The sequence below is a fragment of the Electrophorus electricus genome, chromosome 15 (assembly GCF_013358815.1).
Source record: "Electrophorus electricus isolate fEleEle1 chromosome 15, fEleEle1.pri, whole genome shotgun sequence".
NCBI lineage: Eukaryota > Metazoa > Chordata > Actinopteri > Gymnotiformes > Gymnotidae > Electrophorus > Electrophorus electricus.
The window spans coordinates 6,490,719-6,513,157 of record NC_049549.1 but is presented as its reverse complement, the minus strand read 5'-3'; the positions used below and the strand labels follow the sequence as shown (position 1 = coordinate 6,513,157).

Below are 22,439 nucleotides of genomic sequence, written 5' to 3'. Positions count from 1 at the left end.
CTCTGCCAGGAGTATCGGCTCTGCTGCTCTCCCACAGACTGGGAAAAAAAACCTGACTGCATGTACATCTACCAAAGCCCATCTAAATGGAAAAAAAAACCTGGGAAATTTTTAGATATATTTGTCCTCTGATCTGCTTTTGTGTCTAACCAAGAAACATCAAACTATTGACTATTTGGGATTAAGAATCTAAAATATGTAATAAAGTGAATTTGTAAAGTTTTTTCCAAATTCAGTTGAACACTGCAGAAAAGTCATGAGAACTCTTCTAAAAGATACTTTTTAGACACCTTCTATATGCAGAGCACAATGTTTCTGCCAGTCCCGTTTCCTTTTATCTCCACAAGAGATGAGGCATAGGTGCTTTGAGGAGACCATGACCATCGGGTGGGCTCACTTTTAGGAACAATTAGTTCTAATTAGATTCTTTTAGACTCCCTTAACTGAACTACTTGTTGGTAACAAGATTTGGATCTTTACAGAAGACATGATTCTGTCTAAACTTTCATTATGACACAGGAAGATGAAGTTGCAGACATCATTTATTCATACACTGCCATTAAAATATCCAGTAGCCACACCATACATATGCACACTACCGTATTAGCCCCATGACTAGCTATAGACTTGATATATGGACTATATTTTAGTTAGGGTGTTGTTTTTAATGCTATTGCATGTTATATTGGTGTGAGTACACATTGCAAAAATCCCTGATTCAGGCTAACTGGATAAAATGTAGCAGATTTACTGAATAAAGCATTGATGATTTGACTTTACCAAGCATAAGGATGACCACAGAATATCTTTCATAGTTAACTTAGCACAAACATCTACTGGAGATAAACATAAGTGAAACAAGTTTACAGGTTATTATTTTAAGTAATGCACAAACTCAGACAAAAAAAATCTCTAAAACTTGCAAAATCTTGCAAAAATCTTTGTGACTGTACACCCTTAGCAGTCTTATACATAATATCCATGTTGAACCAAGTGCTAGAGGTATTCTACTCCAGACCATGAAGCCAAAATCCAATCTAGGAATGCAATAACTGGTTGTCAATTTAAGTTGTAGAACATATTTGTTCAAATCACATCCTTAAAGGTCCACGTACTGCAGAATTTCCACACACCCTTTACCTAGGAGTCGGATGTGATGAGAAAGTGGCCAATCAGGAACATTAGCTGTTTAATTAACTACCAGAGATAACAAACTCCAGGCTTAGACATTGGGATTTGCAGTCCAGAAATGAATGCCTCTAAATATGCAATAACATGTACGTGTTTACAGAGCATCAGATACAGTATAAGGCCCCTCCACTGAAACTTTGTATCTGAATCACATGATGCAGTACATAAATTTAATGTTTTCTTCAGTGCCCTAGGAAAGGATTTACACATCTCTAAACACTGCAATCATGTAAATTAAGTTGAAACAGATGAAGCCCATACAAACATTACTAACTTGTATACATAAAAAAGACACACAACTAAAAGAGAACTGCACAGTTTACAAAACCAAAGTCTCTGGTCCCTCTATACCAGGGGTGCCCAATGAGGTCCTGAAGTGCCAGTATTCCCTGCTCAATCCCCATTCAATTTATCAGTTAATTTACAAAATTAGCAGGTGTGTTAGTGGGCAAGGCAGTAAACAAAACTGTGACAGGCTCTGACCCTCCAGGACAGAGCAATAGAGTATGGGCACCCTGCTTCATACTTTGTGTCTACTTCTGTGCCAAGGGTGTCCAGGTCCACTCCTGCAAGACCACAGTGCGGACCCGTTTCATGTGTTCTCCCTCTTCCAACTGCTAAAGTCTTTCATAAGATAATTCAGGATTGTCAGGGCTGGAAAACACTAATCTATGCAATGACTTGGCTCTGCAGAACTGCACTTGAACAGCCCTGAACTACTGTGACGGGCAATACCCAAAGCCTTCCTTTAGCAGCTGGTTCCCTGGCACCGTCCCAGTCATGTCTCTGATCCACAGGGCCTTTAGCAGAGCTGGCTATAAACAGGGAACAGAAGGAGAGACACTGGTAGACTGGATCTATAACCGTGCATCCAATGCCAATCTTGATGGGCCACATCTCTACACAGATTACCATTTTCTGTGATTTAACATATTTGCTTTTCATCTGATGATTATCAAACCCTTATTAAACTTTTTTTTGTTAGAGCAAGAAAAACACTAATCTGTGCAGTACTGTGCTCTGGTGAATTCCCTAGCCTATAGCCCTAAGTCAGCAGGTCTGGATGGAGGCCAATTCTCTGGAGGACATCCTCTGGCATGCAGAACACAGGGTTCACAGGCTTAATTTGCTCATCCCCCAGCAGAGACAGACCAGCCACACCAAACAGGGTATGGAAAGGATCCACCTGTGTGTAAAATGACAAGCCAGTGGACAGATTAGGGTCACAGAAACACCATTTAAAAAATACATCTGATATATATTGTACTCTCTCTCCATGTTATATATTTAAATATTTGGCATTTAGCTGATACTTTTATCCAAAGAGGCTTACAATCTTCCAATTACAACTCATACGCTCGCTCGCTCGCTCACTCACTCACTCACTCACTCACTCACTCACTCACTCACTCACTCACTCACTCACTCACTCACTCACTCACTCACTCACTCACTCACTCACTCACTCACTCACTCACTCACTCACTCACTCACTCACTCACTCACTCACTCACTCACTCAAGTGCGCAGTCCTGGGAACAGCTACACATGACTCTCAAGCTCGGAGGCCTCTGGTTGAGGACCCGAGCTTGAAGGAAAAAGTCCAGGCGGAGGGCAAGTGGAAAATTTATTTATATATACACGTGTGTGTGTGTGTGTGTGTGTGTGTGTGTGTGTGTGTGTGTGTGTGTGTGTGTGTGTGTGTGTGTGTGTGTGTGTGTGTAAAAAATAAATAAATAAAAAATAAATCATTTTTGAGAGAGAAGTATTAGAAAATGTATACATTGACCCTCCTGTTAAATTAATTTAACATTAATTTACACCTGAACAAGTAAAAACACTGCTGACATCAATGTAGCTAAAAACCTCTAGAACTGAAAAGCTTGTGAACACCATTTCAGATGGGAATTAACCCCACAGAAAGGTGATATCCATTCTAATACCCATCTTCTATGACTTCTATAATCTTCTATAATACTGATATAACCTTCAGCTAAAGTATAAGAACAGATTAAGTGTTATCTGAATGTTACCATATCTCCTGGTCGGTCAGCAAAGCCTCCTGTCTCCTCATCCTGACAAGCCAGGATAAAGGCTCGCAGCTTGGCTTTGTCAATCCAGTGAATTCTGCCAATGATTTTCAAAGCTGCAAGAACCCACCAGGAGTAACAGACATCTGGCAGCTGAAAAGCAAAATAATTTTTAAAAAGAACTTTGATACAGCTGTTACTACACCCTGCAGCACAGAAAAAAAAGCCTTATGTCAAAAACATAGAAAGTAAGTTTGACAGCATCAAAAACAGATGCCTTCAGAATAAGGCGACTCTTTTTGGCTTACCTTCTCTGGCCTCCCATTGAGGCCTCCGGATGGGAGCTGTCTCTCGCAGAGCCACCAGCCCAGCAGATCTGCATTGACCTGATGGAGCTGTCCTGTGATAGACAGGAAACCTGTGCAACAATAAATCTGCAGGAACAGATGCAGAGGAGACAAGTGAGTTGAGAAAAACACATTGCCCATGGATGACTAATTCTAATAATACATGATTTACACTGATTTCAACAGTGTCTGACTCCAAATAGGTCTCACCTGCCCAGCATGAGACTCAGAGCCAGGCCTGCAGCCAAATCCTCCATCAAAGTTCATACAGGAAAGGACAAACTCTACTGCCTTGCCTACATCCACTGCATCCAGTCTGCCCTGAAATGTCATGCACAACATGTATGGGTACATCTTTAAAAGTGGCTTACACTGATAAATGATTCTCATCCAAACATGTCCAAAGCCCAAAGGAATATAAATTTGCCCTTTTTCCACTCTTCCTTGGTGTGCTGAATTCATTTTCATAGACTGAAGGCCCAGAGGTTTGCATTTTCTCAAAACAAGAAGCTCACCAGCAATGCAAGGGTTGCAACTGCACAGAAGGAAAACCTGGTATCTATTTCCCCTGCAAAGGAAAAACACCCAAATGCTGTTAAATCACTATTTCTAACACATAATTGCACATGATTCTAAAAGAAAGACAAATTCCAAAAACCATTCATTCAAGAAAACAGTTTAAATGAATTAGTTCAGAAGGTACCCCATTTGTCTCCAGCAAATGAACCATCTTCCTGCTGCAGTCCTCTAACATAGTCCACAACCTTGTCTACATCAATGGCTTTAACACGGTCATACAATGTCAAAATCTGGAAAAAGGTTTTATAAAATATTAAAAGTCTATTCATATACTGCCATTTTGAAGAAACATATAGGAAATTTGATAACATACTTGTCATAGTTGCCTTAAAGCATGGATGTTAAAATCCATTCTTGCAACGTTAAGTATTTTATCAAATTATAAAGGCCTTTATGAGCTGCATCTGGTAAGCAGGAAAGCCACTAATCTGTGCAACCCACCACAACTGTATGTGAACAACCCTGCTTTCTGATTTAAGAAAACTTATAACAGGGGTTCTTAACTCCAGTTCTGGGAATGTACTGGTGTTACGTTTTCCCTGCCCAACACACCTTATGCAGTTCATGTGTGGCTAGGTAATAAACTGAGGAGCTAGGTCAGAATTGTTGATGTGGGGGAAACTTGAAACTGTGCAGTGTAGTGGATCCCCGAGAGTGCAGAAGCTTTGCATTAGAGCATTGTGTGACCTGTACAGCACTGAGGGTGTAGAGCAGGTGAGGGTCATGGCCAGTACTGGCACTGATGCCTCCACAGTCATGCTGGCAGGACTTAATGAAGTCTATGATCTCTTCTTGGTTCATACGGTCAAGTTGGCCCATCAGGTCCATCACAGTCAGGCCCCAGTAAATGCCACTCATCCTCAAGTACTCTGAAAGTGTATATTCCTACAGAGGACAGGATTTAATTTTCTGTCAAGTCTCTAACACTGAGAGTAGACAATCACCAATTCCACTTTCCATTCCCAATAATACGTCTACTACTGCCTTCCTGGTGCATGTGTTGACTGCATGTATCTCTGACCTCAAACTCTAGATGAACTAAAATTTTCTTAAACACAATTAAAACTAAAATTATCCTAGTAGGCACCAAGTCCCAAGTCTCTAAATTGTCCAGTTTTGCTATTGATGGTGTGGCTGTTAAACCCACCCAGGCTGTTAAAAACCTTGGCTTCCTTATTGAGTCTACTCATCCTCTTCAGTCCCATCTCTCAGCTCTCACGAAATCTGATTTCTTTCATTTTATAATGCTGGCCATCTTCACCCTTTTCTGAATATTATTATTGCTGAAGTTCAAGTAAATGCCTTAATCAGCTCTTGCATTGACTACTGTAATGACTGTTCCCTTTTTATAGGTTTTTCTTAGAGGTGCATAGATCATCAGTAGCTGATATATTATTTGCCCATAGAGACAAAAAAAAACGAAAAGAAAAAGATAAAGCCAATTTTGAATTTATCATCATCAGTTTGATACTGGAATTTTGGCTGATAATTGATTATGTTAATCTATCCAATAGATTAAGCCTTCTGTTTAATTTATGGCTTGATTGTATATTATTACAGTTTTAAGAAAAAATATAATCAGGGATGCTTAGTTTTCTTTCACAAAATGCAACCTGTGCTTGCAATCATTTTGACATGCTCTTTACTCATTAAGCAAAGTAGCTGGTGACTGTGTAGTACTGCAGTTATATTATTTTCGGGGGTGTTTACAGCCATAGGCTTTCTTATGCCTGAAAAAGATCAAGGCAAAAGATGGCAATTAAAGGCCACCTATCATGGAAATAAAGAATTTTGAATATCTAAATATTGTTAAGGTTTCAACACACACTGTTTACTCCCCCTGTCCATACAGTTCATATCTAAGATGCAAAAACAGCCCATTTTTAAATCAGTATTTCTCTGATGTCATGAGAACAAGTGAAATGTAGGATATTAACATTTGAGAAAGGTTAAAAAATAAACGTAATGAGACTATTTTTGCTCCCCTTTCTGTTAAGAGCTATGTATGTTTACAATAATTGTGCTGTCTGATTTACCTGACACATGGCTATGTAAAATGAATTAATGATCCATTGTCAGTTTGTCTTACATATTACACCCATTGCACTTCATATTTATAGCATGAACTTGCTTAAAAATGCAGGTAAAAATATCAGTCATTAATATTGGCATTAGTCACAACAAGGTGCTAATTATTGGTTATCGTATCAGCCAAAGAAAATTCAATATTAATGCATTCCTAGTCTTCCTGCTAACTGAACAAACTTCAATACATTCAAACCTCTGCTGCTAGAGTACTGATACACACAAAGTGATCTACACCTGTTCTTTATCAGTTACACCGATTACCTGTCTCTTCCTGTATTAAACATTTAATCCATGTTCTCAGATTCACAGCTCAGCATGGTATAGCTCCTGTTTATTCTTTTGAACTCTTCCATCATTATAATCTTTTTTAAAATATTAGATCTTCTGGCAGTAATCTAATCTTTCAAATCTCGATTAAAGACTAACCTTTTCACTCAAACACTATCATACTTTTATTGATTATGCTCTTTTATGATTCCTTTATTTTAACTGGCTTTGTTTCATTTGTATTAGTCTAAATAGAGCCTAACAGTGGCAGTAATAATCATTACAAAAATGGTGCCTTGTCTCAGAGCCCAATAGTGCAATTAATAGAAGCCCTTAATTAAATAAATCTGACATCAAATGTTCACCTGATTTCACCAAGACTTACATAGTCATCTTTTTTAGAGCCATAGGCGGCAATATAGTCTGCATGTTTGTCGAGTATCAAAGAGTTGGGAGCATCAGGCTTAATGACCACGTCTTTTATCTGGGTCCCCTACAAGGCAAAAAAAAAAAAAAAAAAAAAAAAAAGATGCAGAGAAAATGCATTGCTTTATTTAGCCATGAAACACTTAGAAGGGAATTCAAGACAACCATACTATACATTAATAACCATGGGAGTTTTATTATGGAGCATAAATAAAGGCAACAATATAATTACGTTATGTCAGATACGGCTAACGGGCAGTTAAGACTCATTCTAGACATCGTGGTATGCACTGCTGAGAGCGGGTATGTGGTCTAAATCCGAGAAGGATTCTGAACGGTTCTAATTAGCTATACAGTCTCCTTCAAACAGTCAGCAATAAAAAGAAGTTGGCTAATTAACTAGCTCGCTAGCGATCTGCAGGTAAGATTCCCTGTATTTCACTCATCTTACTCATTGAACTGTTATGAAGTTGGTTTGCATACTATTGTATGGTGTATAAATATCTCATGTCGGACATTCAAGACGTGTTAGCACTCAGTGACCTAGGTCAAATATTTTAATGCCTTATAACAATTTAATGATCTATAATACGTAAAAAGCAAATTCTGCTGATCACTCACCATTTTGACGGCGCCGGTGTGGGAAGTAACTAAGCGAACTGACTAGTCGTCCCAAATTATTTGCGTCATTGGAGAGCGCCCGATCTACGGCAGCCCTTTGGGACATATATCCCCACTCCATTACATTTTCGAGAACGTTAGGTATGTTGCTTAGTGTATATACACTGTTCAGTACGGGCACTGTTAAAATACATACTAAATCAAAGCCTTTGTTTGAGTCGTTATGCCTACAAGTTCGATGAGATTTTCTTTTCTGCCACTATGCAGTAAAATAACGTATTACACGTAGAAAACATAGCTTACTAATTTATAAACACATTTAATTAGTTTCAGCCATAAGCATCAGTCAGTCATTCTCAAAAATACACATTCAAAAGTAATGCCAATTATAGAATTAACCCTACTCCCCAGAGGACACTGTTCATTTTTTGGAAGGTATACCATTTAGATTTTTTTTTAAAAGCAAACAAAACAGTTTCTGCACCAGTCAAAATTGTGTTAACTGACATTAAATTGGTAAGAAAATCTACATTATGCACAAACATTAGCAAGACAAGCATTTATGATTTTGTATCTGGCCTATGACACTGGAGGAAGCTGGCATTCTGAATGACAGTCCTGAGATCCATTGATGCATATAAAAGTCAAACCAACTCATTTATTTAGTGCTTTTTACAACAGTCCAAGCCCCTTGTGAGCAAGATAAGGGTGACGGTGACAAGGGGAAAAACTCCCCATGAAGTAACCTCGAGAGGAACCAAGACTCAAAGCATGGCCCATCCTCCTCTGGCTGTAAAAGGAACACTCCACCAAGTCACTAATAGCATGTAGGTCTTATTGCAATTACAATAGGTGTTACACAATTAACAGCATCTGTTGTTTAGAACCATTTTTCAAATGGAATCAGAGGGTCTAAAATTAAGTCTCCTGTTGAAGAGATTCAAGTTAAGTTCACTGCTGGTATTTGCCAAGATGCTCTCGTGCTATAATGAGTCTTTGAATTTGAGCAGTTCCTTCATAAATCTGAGAAGAGAAACAAAAAGAGAGTTATTCTTTTAAAAATATCCTTTTTAATACCTTTACAAACCCCATCTTGAAATTGAGCAGCTTTGAGACACCACATCTGCCAACAATTAAAGATTAACATATTAAGAACTCTGACCTGATATATCTTTGCATCCCTCAACAGTTTCTCCACAGGGTATTCACTATTGAATCCATTCCCACCGAAAATTTGCACGGCATCACTAGCAACCTGGTTGGCGATGTCTCCAGCAAAGGCCTTGGCAATGGAGGCGTAGTAAGTGTTCCTGCGGCCCTGGTCCACCTCCCAGGCAGCCCGCTGATATGCCATCCTGGCCAGCTCCACCTTCATGGTCATCTCTGCCAGAATAAATGAAACAGCCTGGTGCTGTTTGAAAAGAAAATCAGCCTTCAATGACTCAATTGAAATTAGTGGCAGAGTCTAAAACTCTGAATTCAACAACTCCTTATATGCACTAAACATGAGAGGGTTGCTTCCATCTCACTGCTTTGTGGTAAATATTGCAGTGTCCCTCGTACCAGTCTTCTGGACACACCAGACGTTCCACATTTTTTCACTCTTACATAGGTCCTAGTATCCCTATACTAAGCCCTTAAGTACACACAGTACTTGGTGCAGGCATATTGGGAATTGGGTTAGAGCAAAAACGTGGACCATGCAGTAGGTCCCCAGGACAGGGTTGAGAGATGAGTTTTAATCGGATTTCAACTTCACAGCAGAATTAACAGGACATCCCAACTGTGCAATGTGTTATCTATGCTCCAACATCACTCCTGCTAATTAACATTGAGAAAACACAAAGAAATGTGTTAAAGGCAAATACTTCTTCCCTCCTTTCAGTATGTAGGACATAACCTACATCAGCAATAACTCTGCCAAACGTTTTTCGCTCCAAGGCATACTTGGTGGCTTCATCCAGTGCTCTCTGAGCAAGCCCTGTGGCCCCTGCAGCAACCTGAAACAGAGGCAGTGCAGCCACCCTTTAGCTTTAAAAGCTGCATTGCAAAGAAAAGCACACAAAAACTTATGGCCAAATAGCTCAAGACTGAAGCTTTTCAACCCACTATGCTAACTACTTATTGCCCAGTTCTGGTGAAGTAAGCTTTTGCTTGTCAATAGTTATTCATGTATACAATCCACAGGCATCACTTCTTCCTAAGGCACCCGAGTGTGGTACACTGGCCCATACTGACTGACATTCCAACAGGTAAATAATAACACAAGAAGTGTTTACTGGAGGTCTGGTCCTGTCAAAAGCACCCATAGCAATCTTGAAGCCAGCTCCTTCTCCAATCAGGACATTCTCTTTGGGGATACGCACATCCTCAAAAGTTATGCCTCGCGTGTCAGAGCACTTCTGACCCATGTTCATTTCCTGGAAACAGACCAAGGAACATGTGAAAACTTCCAATTATACTCTTGGATTTCATTTCAAAATGCCATAACAGCATTCGCACTGCATGTTTTATAAGGAAAGTTCTTGCCTTCCTGCCAATTTGAATTCCTGGAGTATTAGCGTCCACGATAAAGCCTGTGAAAGCCTTGCTGGCTGGACATTTGGGATCAGGGTTTGTGCGGGTCAGCAGAAAATACCTACACGTATACCAGTTAATATTAAAATATAAAATTACGTTTCACATTTGGATGAGACACTTAACATGATGCTTTATCCAACAACACAATGTGTAATAATCCTGCCATTGTAGTAACAAAAATAAATAAAAATCAATCCAAATATTTAAAATAAGCAGGTTTTACTGGAGCAAACTGAACCAAATCAGTCAACATGCCAGTTTGCTTTTCCTCCATTGGTGATCCACATTTTCTGCCCATTGACAATGTATTCATCTCCTTTTTTCTCAGCACGAGTCTTTATGCCTGCCACATCAGAGCCAGCTCCTGGTTCTGTCACGCAGTAGGCCTGTCAACATCATAGCACCACAAACATGCAGTATTCATTAAAAAGGCTAACTTTTGGGAGGACATTCATAAAGGATTGCAAGAAAAAGCTAAACAAAATACATACACACATCAGTGGCTCCTCAGTCAACCTTCCCAAATACTTTTTTTTCTGAGCATCGTTACCGCAAAGAATGACTGGCATTTGCTGTGGGATGGAAACACAATACTGAAATACCTTCTGGAGTTCAAAAGGTGAACAGAGTGATGATCACTTTACCGAACAGCATCTAACAAATTTGGGAGCTTGGAAGACAGACCATATTTGAATCTAACCCCTCTTGACTAATATTACTCCACATCCACAAACTCCAATTTTGCAGCTTAATGGAGAGAGTTAACCAATTAACTAAACTTGTGGTCAGCATTCAAAGTGACAGGATGTACTGTATCTACACTTTACTACCGGATCTGTGTACATCAGCACTGAGCAGGATGTCTGCTGGAGTTTTGCAAAAAAAAAAAAAAAAAAGGGGGGGGGGGAAAGCAGCTTTTGCTAAACAAATTTCCTAATGGCTCTGAGCTATGGTGGCAAAGAAAAGCTTCTCCATAAAAACATCAAGCTCATCAGCACATCCTGGTAACGTCACTACACCACTGCTCAATTTGGCGGTCTCCCTTGCTTTGGCACATCAAATTAATCTAATGGAAGGTTCAATGGCCATCTTATGAGTAAAATGAGTAATGGGATAGGAGCACTGTGCAGTGTTGTGGCTCACTATGACTGCCCACTCCCGCACTATACCACAACAACTGCCATACAACACTGACTTACTCCAAGAGAGTTAGCTTCAATGGCCGTTTGTACTCCTGTGCAGCCATAGGCCAACTCCTCGGTGATGAGGCAAGCATCAAAAATAGACAGACCCAACCCCCCTGGAACAGGAACAGAAATTTGTTTCCAAGAGCTATATACACACACCCCATTCTGGGTCATAATGATTATAACAAAGGAACAAATATGATGTAATTTTATTTTCATTCTGTTAAATATTGACCTACCACAGTCCTCTGGGATATGAGCATTCATTAATCCCAGCTCCCATGCCCTCCTGATGAGTGGAACTGGATACTAAGGGCAGAACATTGTAGGTTAAGTCAACTCAGAGAAACATCTTTGTGCCACAATTAAACATTTGATAGACCCACTTCAGCACTTTTGTCATAATCTTGGGCAACTGGAATAATCTCTTCTCTTGAAAATTTCCTGGCTACTTCCTGGAATTCTTTCTGCTGGTCAGTCAGATCTGTTGACAATAAGGGAAACTTATTTGAGTTTTAAAACATGCTGTATAATATATGTAGGGAAACTGACCAACTGCAAGATTAACTTACCAAAGGAGAACCCTCCATGGGACCCTTTCACTGCAGTGGCTGCTCTTGCACTAGCTGCAACAGCATTGCTTTGAAACCTCAGCGCAGTTCCAACACCCGACTTCAAAATCTGCACACAAACATTCCGCAGAAACTGACTATAGAAGGGTGAAAGTAGCCAAAATTACTCAGAATATGTTATGTGTGAATAAGGCACTAATACACCACATAATACATTTAGCTATTTAACAAAATCTTTAAACGGCCTAGCTATATATCTGACTAGCGTGCTAGTAGCAACCCAGCTAGCCACCAACAAAGGCGCTATGAATAAACATGCACAATTATGACATACAAATTGTTACCAAATAAAATAACGCAAAGCTAACGAACGGGTTTACCTAGTTACCTTGCTAAAAAGCATTGTTGTCGTTTGCGTTTTGCTAGTTCTCAAATCCAAATACCATGAAAATTAACCAACCTAAGGAGGTTAAAACTCTTCGTTTGCCCAATCGTAGCCTTGGATTTGATCACGTGTTTAAGCGCGCTCTTGTAAGTGACTTTTGCCCTACTTCCAATTACATAACTTTAGCTGCCATTGAGCTTTGCTGTGGTAATGTATACTGTGTATAGGTCGTGTACGTGTAAACATTGTGATACATGTTTCAGGAAAATGGTGAAAATCAATCCAAATATTTTTTTTCTTTTAAAAAGGGGATTCATATGTTGCGCTCATGACTCCTGCACTTTGTATCTGAGAAAATTAGTTTTCTTAAGCCATGGCTTTGTGACCTTTGCCTTCTTACAGTTTGCCTCATTCACCTAATGTTTTAAACATATGTTGTATTTTACTCAGTTATTTATTCATTCATGTCTCAACTCTAACTTTACAAGACTGCAAGTCATATTTATTTCAGATAACATTTATGTTGCAAAATATGTATTAAAATGTAACAATGAACACAGATCAGAAAATTTAGACTCATGTCACAATTAAGGCTTGAGTGAAATAAGTAAAAAAAAACAAACCGTTGTAACCCATTTTTAAATTTCAGATCAGCACAATAATAATAATTCATAATGCAGCATGACAAATATTGAGTTTATAGTATGAGTCTAAAACAGGGACTTTATTTGCTCCTTCAAATATGTGGCCTACTATCTTTACCAAGGCCTTCCAAACCAACAGACAAACAACACATGTTGATTTGTCTCTGTCTCAACTGAAATCAGCCGGAAACTTGGGCGCATTTCTCTAAGTTGTAGATGTCATAGTTACGTGTGAGTTTATTGTTTGTAAAGGTTGGCTTAAATGGTATATAATGCCTTGACAGACTAATCAAATGTATATGCTGTAACAAAACATAAAAACATCTTCATTTTGTTTCTCATATCACGTTTTGTGGTCTTCTTTTATCTTGAAAGCTAATAATAGAGCCAATATAGCTAGCTAATAATTTTTTATAGAATATAAATGACTTGCAAATTTATTTTATATATTTTCAATTGCACAGCTGTTATATTCTAAATTATTTGTAATTATTTTGTATCTGTGTTATTAGACTATTCTGCTTGTTTTTGTTGTTGCTGCTGCTGTTGTTAATACAGACTATTATTGAAAATTACACCGGTATGGTTTGCGTGTTCAAATTGGTCTTTCAGCCAAGCTCAACTAAGCAAGGGGAAATGCATCAGTGCGCTGGGGTGGAGAAACACGAGCCGAAGGCCCTTTGGACCCGGTAGACTCCAGTCATTTGATGAGTAGTTCGCGAGCTTGACAGGTGCTAGCTCGTGCGCTAACGCTACCGTCGCGCGGAACAGATTTGGCTGATGAAAGATGCTAAACGGTGTTTAGCGTCGGGTTGTTTTTGTCAAACAGACGTTTCAGTAAACCAGTGACGAGAAAAACCAAGGAAATTTTTTTAAAAACATGTAATGGTTGTTGACTGCCAAGCAACTCTGTGTTGACATACTGAGCTAGCTGGCCGGACTTTGGCTAGCTAGCTAGCTAACTGAAACGTGTAGGAAATGTCTCCTAGTGACAATCCACACATTCTTCTGGGACGAATTCGGTTTTTGAACAAATGCATTGAATGTTTCAAGAAAAGCGAACCGTTACCGGAAAGTTTATGTTATGTTTCAAAGGAGGTATGCTACAAAATCTGCAAAGATTCGTCATCAAACTCTGCTTCCTCGTCGGGTTCATTAGCTGGTAACTCATCTGGAAAAACGCTGATGCCAGTCTGGGAAAACCCAAATCAAGTACCTAACAAGAAATTATGTAAGTGTACCATAGAGCCAAAGAAAGGGACGTGCATACGGACATCTGGAGAAGAGTACTATAACAGTCATGGCCTTTGGGTCAAAATCAGTAAGGTAATAAATGACATCACATTCCTCGAAATTAATGTCTTAAATTATTGATTATTCATGTCATTGGCATCGATCTGCTTAAAACGCACTACTGTGTTTGACACATGCAACTTCCTGGTTCTTGACGTCACGACCCTTCGTTGAACGTCTAAAATTCCGCTGGTGGTTAATAGTGAAAATAGAAGTCTAGGTGATAACTTATATATTGTAAGGAAGCAAGTGTTCTTGTAACACTGATAAATTATTGTTTTAAACACTTCTTGAGCCAATCATTGAATGGATTAAACGGATTAAGAGTTACATAGGTTTGCCAGTAACTCTGCGCCACGTCACTTTTGGCCATTGCTTGATATACTGTCTTTCCTTCAAATGCCCATGTGATTTCAGGAGCAACTGGCAGAGTACCGCAGTGATGTGGACATGGAGGAGGGATGGATCCTGGCATGTAAACACACAGAGGGAGGAGACAGACTTGTGCCCGTTGAGCACCCAGACACAGTCAGTAGGCAGCAACAGCTGTTCGGCTATGACCACAAGCCCTGCAACAGGTCTGTTCCTTAGACCCCCAGCTGTTAATATATGGCCACATAGCATTTTATACCTGGAGAATGATTGCTGAGAAAACACGGGCAGTAAAGTGGGGCTTAATGCCCAGTGGTTACATTACACTGGTCCCTAAAATGGAAATTTGGATTTGACTGAAAAAGTTAAATTACATGGCAGTTTTGTTTGTGTATTTAACAGTTAAATAAGGTTTTAGGGAATGACTGCCAATAAATGTGTTTTCAGGTGGGAACAGGTGGTGGATGCAGAGAGCTGCCTTCATCTGGGGGCCCAGCCCAAGGTGGCGGAGCGTGATGAGGCTGCTGTACAGAAGCTCAGGTGAGCGGAGCTGCATGTCATATCTGTTGGGCATGTCTCTGTAAATTGAAAGAGATGGCTCTAATGATAGTTTTGCTATATGAATGTCAGAATAGATCAATAAACAATCTCTCTGAAAGTCAGTTTTGAAAAGCCAGTTCTTTGCCCCAAAGAACCAGCAGTACAAACAATGAACAAAATCTAGTGGTGACCAGTTAACATCACCTCATTTGCCATGGAAGCATTCTTTGAAGAAGCATGTGCATTTTTCTTTGGCTGTCTGCCAGATATGTGCCTCCTACCTGGACATTTGAGTGTGAGGAGGACCTTGTTCACTACTTCTATGATCACGTCGGGAAAGAGGACGAAAACCTCGGCAGCGTGAAGCAATGTGTGAGCAGCATCGACGTCTCCTCATGCTCGGTACAGTAACGGCCCTTTCAGCTTTATCTGCCTCGGCTCCTTAGTGTTACAAAATGCTGTTGGAAGAAAATAGAACAGTGTGTGGTAATGAATGGCATGTTGGGAGGGTTTGAACCGAATCAGCATTTTGTAATTGATGAGGTGGATTCACCCACTTCATCATTACAGCTGGCTGTCTTGGGCACTCCTGCGGCCTAGCAGGCAGCTTTCCAAAAGCACCTTCCGAAAAGGCACTCTCTCATTAGCTGCATCAGAGTCACTGAACTAAACGCTGCAGGGTGGTAGACACGCGGGAGGGAGGTCAGGCCTCTGCTCTGAATTGGTGCGCTAGTGAGCATGTTCTTGTGAAGGAGGACCCGAGTGGTGGAGCCAGCTGCCTGACTGACGGAGACTCCGAGACATACTGGGAGAGCGACGGCATGCAAGGCCAGCACTGGATACGCCTGCACATGAAGAGAGGCACTGTGGTGAAGTAAGTACCACGCTAATACTACTAGCTTCTTTAAAGAACACAGGCAAATAAAGGCTTGGAGAATGATTGAACCTTAATGAGCAAGCTGCTATACTGTGTATTACTATATACGGCATGTTGTAGGACTAATTGTAGTCTGAGATACTGGCCCATAATGCTAATTTACCACTACCTTGCTTAATTTATTATTAATAACTTTTAGCATTTTTGGGTAAAGTGGTCTTTTAACATATTTCATGCTGTCTCTTAAAAGAGATTGTCACCGTTGTCTTTGGTTTATTTACTGTATTTTCATTCATTCTTTTTTCCCCTTCGTTAGTAAACTACTATTAACAGTGGATTCAACAGATGACACCTATATGCCTAAAAGAGTGACTGTGTATGGTGGGGAGGGAGATAATCTCAAGAAATACAGCGATATCACCATAGACGAGTGAGTTCCTCACAAAGTTCTGAGGTGTTATGGTTCAAAGCTGAAGGTTACAGTCCATGTTCTCTGTTATAATATTCACTCACAGTACTCTGATTGGCGAGGTGTCTGTGCTGGAGGACATGACGACCCACTTACCGGTCATTGAGATCAGGATTGAGGAGTGTAGAGGTGAGATGCTCAGCAGATATAGCCGACATAATTTAGCTTTTGGTTAAAGAACTATTATGTTTCTAAAGCTGCTTTTAAAAAGTTCAGTTCAGTTTTATTTGCAGAGTGCTTTTTGCAAGTGATATCGTCATTTAAAAAATTCTGCTCTTTGTTCATAAAAAGTTGGCTAAAAACTTTAGCAAAAAAGCAACAAAAAGACACATTGCTGTGATAGCATCTGTGTACAACTTGAGAGGTTTTCTTATTTCCCGCACCGGTAAAGCTGGTCATCTTAAAAAGACATTAAAGCAGTGTGGCTTTCTACCTCAGATGGCGGGATTGATGTGCGGATCAGAGGCTTGAAGATCAAGTCATCGTGCGAACGTGATCTTGGTCTGAACGCTGACGTTTTCCAGTCGCCCCACCTGGTGCGCTACCCCCGGCTGGAGGGCACACCCCCTGATGTTCTTTACCGGCGCGCACTGGTCATTCTGAGGTAGTGCTCAGATAGATAAGAATCATGGGGAGAGCATGTACTATAATGTATTTCATTGCTCAGACAAAGTAAACTGGAATCAACAATTGGATGTAAAAGAGTCAGACACTGTTTGTTTTTGTTGTTTTCAAATTTTGCTTGTATCACAGTTACATAATGGTAGAATATTTTTAACAGGACTACTGACGTCAGTTCAGTTTTATATGTATTGCGTTTTTCACAGTAAACACTGAAAAAGGCACCTTTAACAGATCTGCATGGCCTTTATTCTGGGGTGTGTGTGTGTGTGTGTTGTAGGTTCATTTCACTCCTGGACAGCCTGTTGCCTCACCTGGTACCAGCCTGGGACTACAGTCTTTGCACTTTTAGCCAGATTAAAGTGAGTATTCAAACAGCAGAAAAATGCCAACATCACTTAGTGCCATTGTAAGACTTAAGATTCTTAAGTTACCCTGTTTTATTTGGATCTTGGAAAGCAGGTAAGAAAGCCTCATGAAGATTAGGTCCTGCCTAAAGCAGGCCCTTCTCTATAGCCTGATTAGTTGGAATAGATGTGCTAGATTGTGGGGATTATTTGAGCTGGAGGTAATCTTGCCAGGGCTGATAGTAATGCTGTTATAGCTGTTGTGTGGATGCCCTTAGGTCAAAGGTCATTGTCTCATGAAAGTGCAGTGATTTAATGAACTTTTCTAAAATGATAACATAGTCCATGCTCAATCACTTATCAATAAAGTATACTTTTGTGTTTCAGTCTGTACAAATTATACTCCTGTGCTTGAGCTGATATTGTTCTTCCTGGTTTCCAACATCCTGAACTCTAGCCCATAAGACTGTTTTTTCAGCTAAATGCCATAAATGTAAATGTAAATGCATTTTCAAGTTTTTTATACTCACTTTTTTGAGCTTTTACTATATTAGTATTCCTGGGCTTTGTTTCACATAGCTGCTGTGACAACAGCACTAAAGTATGAGAAATACCACATAATATTGGCTGCATCCCAGGTCGTAAAGCAGTTCCTGCTCCTGTCCAAACGGAGGTCAGCCCTCATTCTCCAGTGCCTGAAGGACTCAGAGTCCAGCAAGCCAAACTTCATGCCCCGCCTCTACATCAACCGCCGCCTGGCCATGGAGCACAGGGACAACCCTGGCCTGGACCCCACCTGCAAGAATGCTGTTTTCACTCAGGTAGGCATACTCCAAAGCTAAATTAAGGTTCTCTTGGGAGATTTTTAATGTTAACTGAATAAGAGATGTTTTGGTTCTGCTTTGAAGGTGTATGAGGGTTTGAAACCATCAGATAAGTATGAGAAGACTCTGGACTATAGGTATGAAGCTTTTATATGATTCAGAGAGAATACTGCTTGCATTTTGCATGCCCTAAATGGCGTTTTCTTGATGTTAGATGGCCTGCTCGTCATGACCAATGGTGGGAATGTAAATTCATCGCAGAGGGGATCATTGATCAAGGTAGCATACAGAACAGTTTCACGGTACAAACGTAACATATTTTAAAAAAAACATTCAGAATCTTGCAAGCCATCACTTTATTTTGCTCTGTGGGTTCTGTCTGGCATTACCTCAACCACTGAAGAACAGCTTAATAAAATCCTGGGATAGTTCACTTGATACAACTAAATGGATAAATACAAAGTGGGCATACCACTATGGCCAAACCTTCTCAAAGAAACCATAGCTACTGATGTTTGCATAGATTATTAGCTATTATAGAAATGCCAGGCTGAATAAATGGAAGTGAACAAGATGACTCAAAAAGCTTAATATCATGCAATGTAAGCATGTTTGTCTGCAGAATACTGGTCTTTGTGGTAAAGAACGCAAGCCGTACTCAGCTTGTAGTCCTCTTCATTATGTGTAGGGGGTGGCTTCCGGGATAGCCTGGCAGACATGTCAGAGGAGCTTTGTCCCAGCTCTGCTGAGTGCCCAGTGCCACTGCCTTTCTTCACCAGAACTTCCAACCAGGTGCCAACACCACCACAATGAATACAAAATTGTCACTCTTGTTGTGTAATGAAGCTGTTATTACTAAAGATAACATGAATATTTGTCCAACAGATGTCATGTCACTTTTTATTCAGGGTAGGGTTTTTTGGCCATATGTGCAGTCTTTAAGTAATTGAACTGTGGAAAATATGGTGGTTTACTTTGTTTTGCTCTGCAACACAGCACATTTAAACTGAAACAATGACCTTGAAGTTCATAGGCAGAATGTCAGCTTTAATCTGAGGGTATTTACATCTGTACTGGGTGAAACAATATAGGGCATCACCCCAGACTGACTTGTTTAAGATTATGCCTATTTGTGCGGCCGTTCTGCATATATGGGATTTAACTGTGGAGTAACTCTGCACTTTGTCTGTTTTACATGATTTGGCTTTAGGGAGCTGGAGAAGCAAGAGATTTTTACATGCCAAACCCATCATGCCGAGAGTTCCACAAGTTTGAGTGGATCGGGCAACTCATGGGCGCAGCTCTTCGTGGAAAAGACTTTTTGGTCAGTGTCTTGTGAGCTGATTACAAGGTTTTCTTTTCCATATTGCCTTTACAAAGAAGGTTAGGAAGCACTACTGCAGTTACCTTTTTAGTTTCTCTAAGCTGATGTCAAAAAATAGGCTTCATAAGGAGAGGTCTCCAAGATGGCATCAAAACAATAGTTAAATATTATATAAATAACATGTATGCTCAAAACCTTATTTCCTGAATCCACCAAAGTATTGGCATAACATTTAAACAATAAATATTTAGAAGAGGAAGTGATAGAGTAGCAGTTTTTGATATCCATTTTGATATGGAAATTGTGGGTTGGTTCAGTGATCTATTTCATTTACATTTACGGCATTTAACAGATGCTCTTATCTAGAGGAACTTACAAAAGTGCTTTATTTCAGTTTTCTATTGTCACCTTCTTGTACTGCAGTGATGTAGTCTAGTTTTCTGATGTCATGTTTTAGTAGTCATTGCTCTGTGTTCCCTCAGGTTCTGGCTCTGCCAGGGCTAGTGTGGAAGCAGCTTGTTGGAGAGGCGGTCAGCTGGAATGAAGACTTCCCTGCCGTGGACTCTGTGCTGGTCAGCAAGCATTACTTTAACAATTTGCCGCCAAACATTTGCTTTGCATTCTTTGTAGGTCTGAGCATTTAAATCCAGTTCTGGGTGTCAGTTCACCATTTTGTGTTGTTACTGATTCAGCTCATTAGCTAATTGGCTAGACTTTCATCAGCTGAACCACGTGTGTTGGAAAATGCAAAACCCTTGAGCAGTGCAATATGGAACGCTGACTTGGGATGCTGCTGTGTTCACTTTCCATCCGTATGTGTTTGTGTGTTTTATGTGTGTGTTTTTTTGTGTTTGTGTGTGCATCTGTTTAGGTGAAGCTGTTGGAGGCTATGGAGCACATGGATAAGGAGACCTTTGACTTTAAGTTCGGGCAGGAACTGGTGTACACCACACCGCTGAGCGACGGCCGCCTCGTGGAGCTCATCCCAGGAGGGAGCTCGGTAGTGGTACACTACGAGGACCGTATGGAGTTCGTCTGCCTAGTGCAGAAAGCCAGGCTAGAGGAGAGCAGGGAACAGGTACTGCCCAAACCTGTACCCACCTGCCCAAACCTAGGCCACATGCACGTAGCTGCTTACACCTTCGCACTCATATATTTCTTTTATATATATATATATATATATATATATATATATATATATATATATATATATATATATATATATATGTATGTGTGTGTATATATATATATATGTGTATATATATATATATATATATATATATGTGTATATATATATATATATATATATATATATATAGTACATATACATATATTAAAACTATAAAAATGAGGATTGAAAGTATTATTGTGAAGTATGTATGTTTTATGTATTACACAAAAGAGAGGATTTTGTGATTTTGTAATAATAATGTAATAAAAGAAGGGTGTATATAAAGTGGATATATATCATCATACTGAAATATGTTTCTTTATCTGTACATGGCTTATGTATTCTAGATAGCTGCTATGCAGGCAGGCCTCATGAAGGTGGTGCCACAAGCTGTTCTGGATCTTCTGACATGGCAGGAGGTGGAAAAGAAAGTGTGTGGAGACCCTGAGATTACCGTGGAGGCCCTTAAACGCCTCAGTGAGTCATGGACCATCCCTGGTGCCACAGACCTGACTGAAGCATTCATAATTCATTATCACAACCAGCACTGCAGGTGCTTAGAGCCAAGAGTTATACATGGCTCTGTTCTATGCTGTTCAAATTTGACTTTGACTATGCTCTCCCAATGATTGAGAGTTTGCATCTTGAATATTATACAGTATACAGAACATTATATTGGTTTCATGTTTTAGTACTTTAGCAAAACATGCAATGATGGTTGCAGTTTTATATTCATTAGAATGAAATATGTTGTTGGTTCCCCAACAGCACGATATGAGGACTTGGAACAGACAGACATCAGAGTGCAGTATCTGTGGGAGGCCTTGACCAACTTCACCAATGGTCAGTACATTCCTCAGTCCTCTTATTGAACATTAAATCAATGACTGATCTTATAAATATGGAACTCTATGTTGCTGATGTGTGTTTTTGCTCATATACCAGAGGACCGCAGTAGATTCTTGAGGTTTGTGACTGGTAGAAGTCGCCTACCTGCCCCAATCTACATTTTTCCTGACAAGCAGGGGTAATATGTTGCTTCATTCTGCGTTTGTTATCTGGCTGAAACGTTTGTGTAAGTCTTCATGTACTGACAAAATGTGTAACTTTTGTCCAGATCTGAAACTACAGATGCACTTCCACAGTCTTCAACTTGTTCCAGCACACTTTATTTACCAAAATACCCAAGGTAACTTTAAATCAGTATTTTGATATTTCCTGTGAAATATATAATGCATATGAGGCATAAAAGGGGGTTATTTTTACTATCTCTCGAATGGATTTTTATCTTTCTGTGTGTGTGTGTGTGTGTGTGTGTGTGTGTGTGTGTGTGTGTGTGTTTCTGTTTCTGTTTTCTGCAGTGCTAAGGTCTGTGAGGAGAAGCTTCGCTATGCTGCATACAATTGTGTAGCTATTGACACAGACATGAGTCCTTGGGAAGAATGACTTGTCCCATCATGTTTATATATTTTACACCCTGGGTTGTCTTTTTTTTGCTGCTGCTGTTTGTTTTTTTCCATCATTAACTGTAGGCATTATTACTCACATGAAAATATCCCATATCCATACTGATGCTAATTGCAGCTGTACAGAATAAAGAAAAGGCTAAGAACAAATCTGGTTAATTTTTACCACCAGTGGATTCATCTTGAATTCTTAATAAAAATTCCTTGAATACACTGTA

The 22,439-nt window shown here is 39.8% G+C and overlaps 3 protein-coding genes across 5 annotated transcripts; 1 reads left to right on the top strand and 2 right to left on the bottom strand.

Annotated features, from left to right (window-relative positions):
- Positions 1–524: 524 nt before the first annotated feature.
- Positions 525–7,783, bottom strand: rabggtb (Rab geranylgeranyltransferase subunit beta). The gene is made up of 9 exons (XM_035534177.1): positions 7,550–7,783; positions 6,888–6,995; positions 4,835–5,032; positions 4,272–4,377; positions 4,084–4,136; positions 3,779–3,889; positions 3,530–3,655; positions 3,225–3,374; positions 525–2,377 (listed from the first exon to the last, which is right to left on the bottom strand). The coding sequence occupies exons 1-9, from the start codon at positions 7,550–7,552 to the stop codon at positions 2,237–2,239; spliced, it is 996 nt and encodes a 331-aa protein (XP_035390070.1). The 5' UTR covers positions 7,553–7,783; the 3' UTR covers positions 525–2,236.
- A 69-nt stretch (positions 7,784–7,852) lies between these two features.
- On the bottom strand, positions 7,853–12,369 carry acadm (acyl-CoA dehydrogenase medium chain). Of its 2 annotated transcripts, XM_027008596.2 has the most exons (12): positions 12,277–12,369; positions 11,889–11,997; positions 11,703–11,800; positions 11,556–11,625; positions 11,329–11,429; positions 10,621–10,701; positions 10,385–10,515; positions 10,079–10,187; positions 9,829–9,969; positions 9,454–9,549; positions 8,712–8,960; positions 7,853–8,572 (listed from the first exon to the last, which is right to left on the bottom strand). In XM_027008596.2, the coding sequence occupies exons 1-12, from the start codon at positions 12,289–12,291 to the stop codon at positions 8,501–8,503; spliced, it is 1,272 nt and encodes a 423-aa protein (XP_026864397.2). In that variant the 5' UTR covers positions 12,292–12,369; the 3' UTR covers positions 7,853–8,500. The 2 variants fall into 2 exon arrangements, with proteins under 2 accessions (XP_026864397.2, XP_035390069.1); XM_035534176.1 differs by having other exon boundaries at positions 11,329–11,625.
- A 1,243-nt stretch (positions 12,370–13,612) lies between these two features.
- Positions 13,613–22,371, top strand: hectd3 (HECT domain containing 3). Of its 2 annotated transcripts, none has more exons than XM_027008555.2 (21): positions 13,613–14,243; positions 14,628–14,788; positions 15,030–15,122; positions 15,389–15,524; positions 15,878–15,996; positions 16,316–16,429; positions 16,515–16,597; positions 16,907–17,072; positions 17,370–17,451; positions 18,075–18,257; positions 18,345–18,397; positions 18,475–18,539; positions 18,949–19,052; positions 19,471–19,584; positions 20,067–20,156; positions 20,456–20,662; positions 21,103–21,232; positions 21,524–21,598; positions 21,701–21,782; positions 21,873–21,944; positions 22,117–22,371. In XM_027008555.2, exons 1-21 carry the CDS (start codon positions 13,896–13,898, stop codon positions 22,199–22,201), a joined length of 2,562 nt encoding a protein of 853 aa, XP_026864356.1. In that variant the 5' UTR covers positions 13,613–13,895; the 3' UTR covers positions 22,202–22,371. The 2 variants fall into 2 exon arrangements, with proteins under 2 accessions (XP_026864356.1, XP_026864354.1); XM_027008553.2 differs by having other exon boundaries at positions 15,875–15,996.
- Positions 22,372–22,439: the final 68 nt, after the last annotated feature.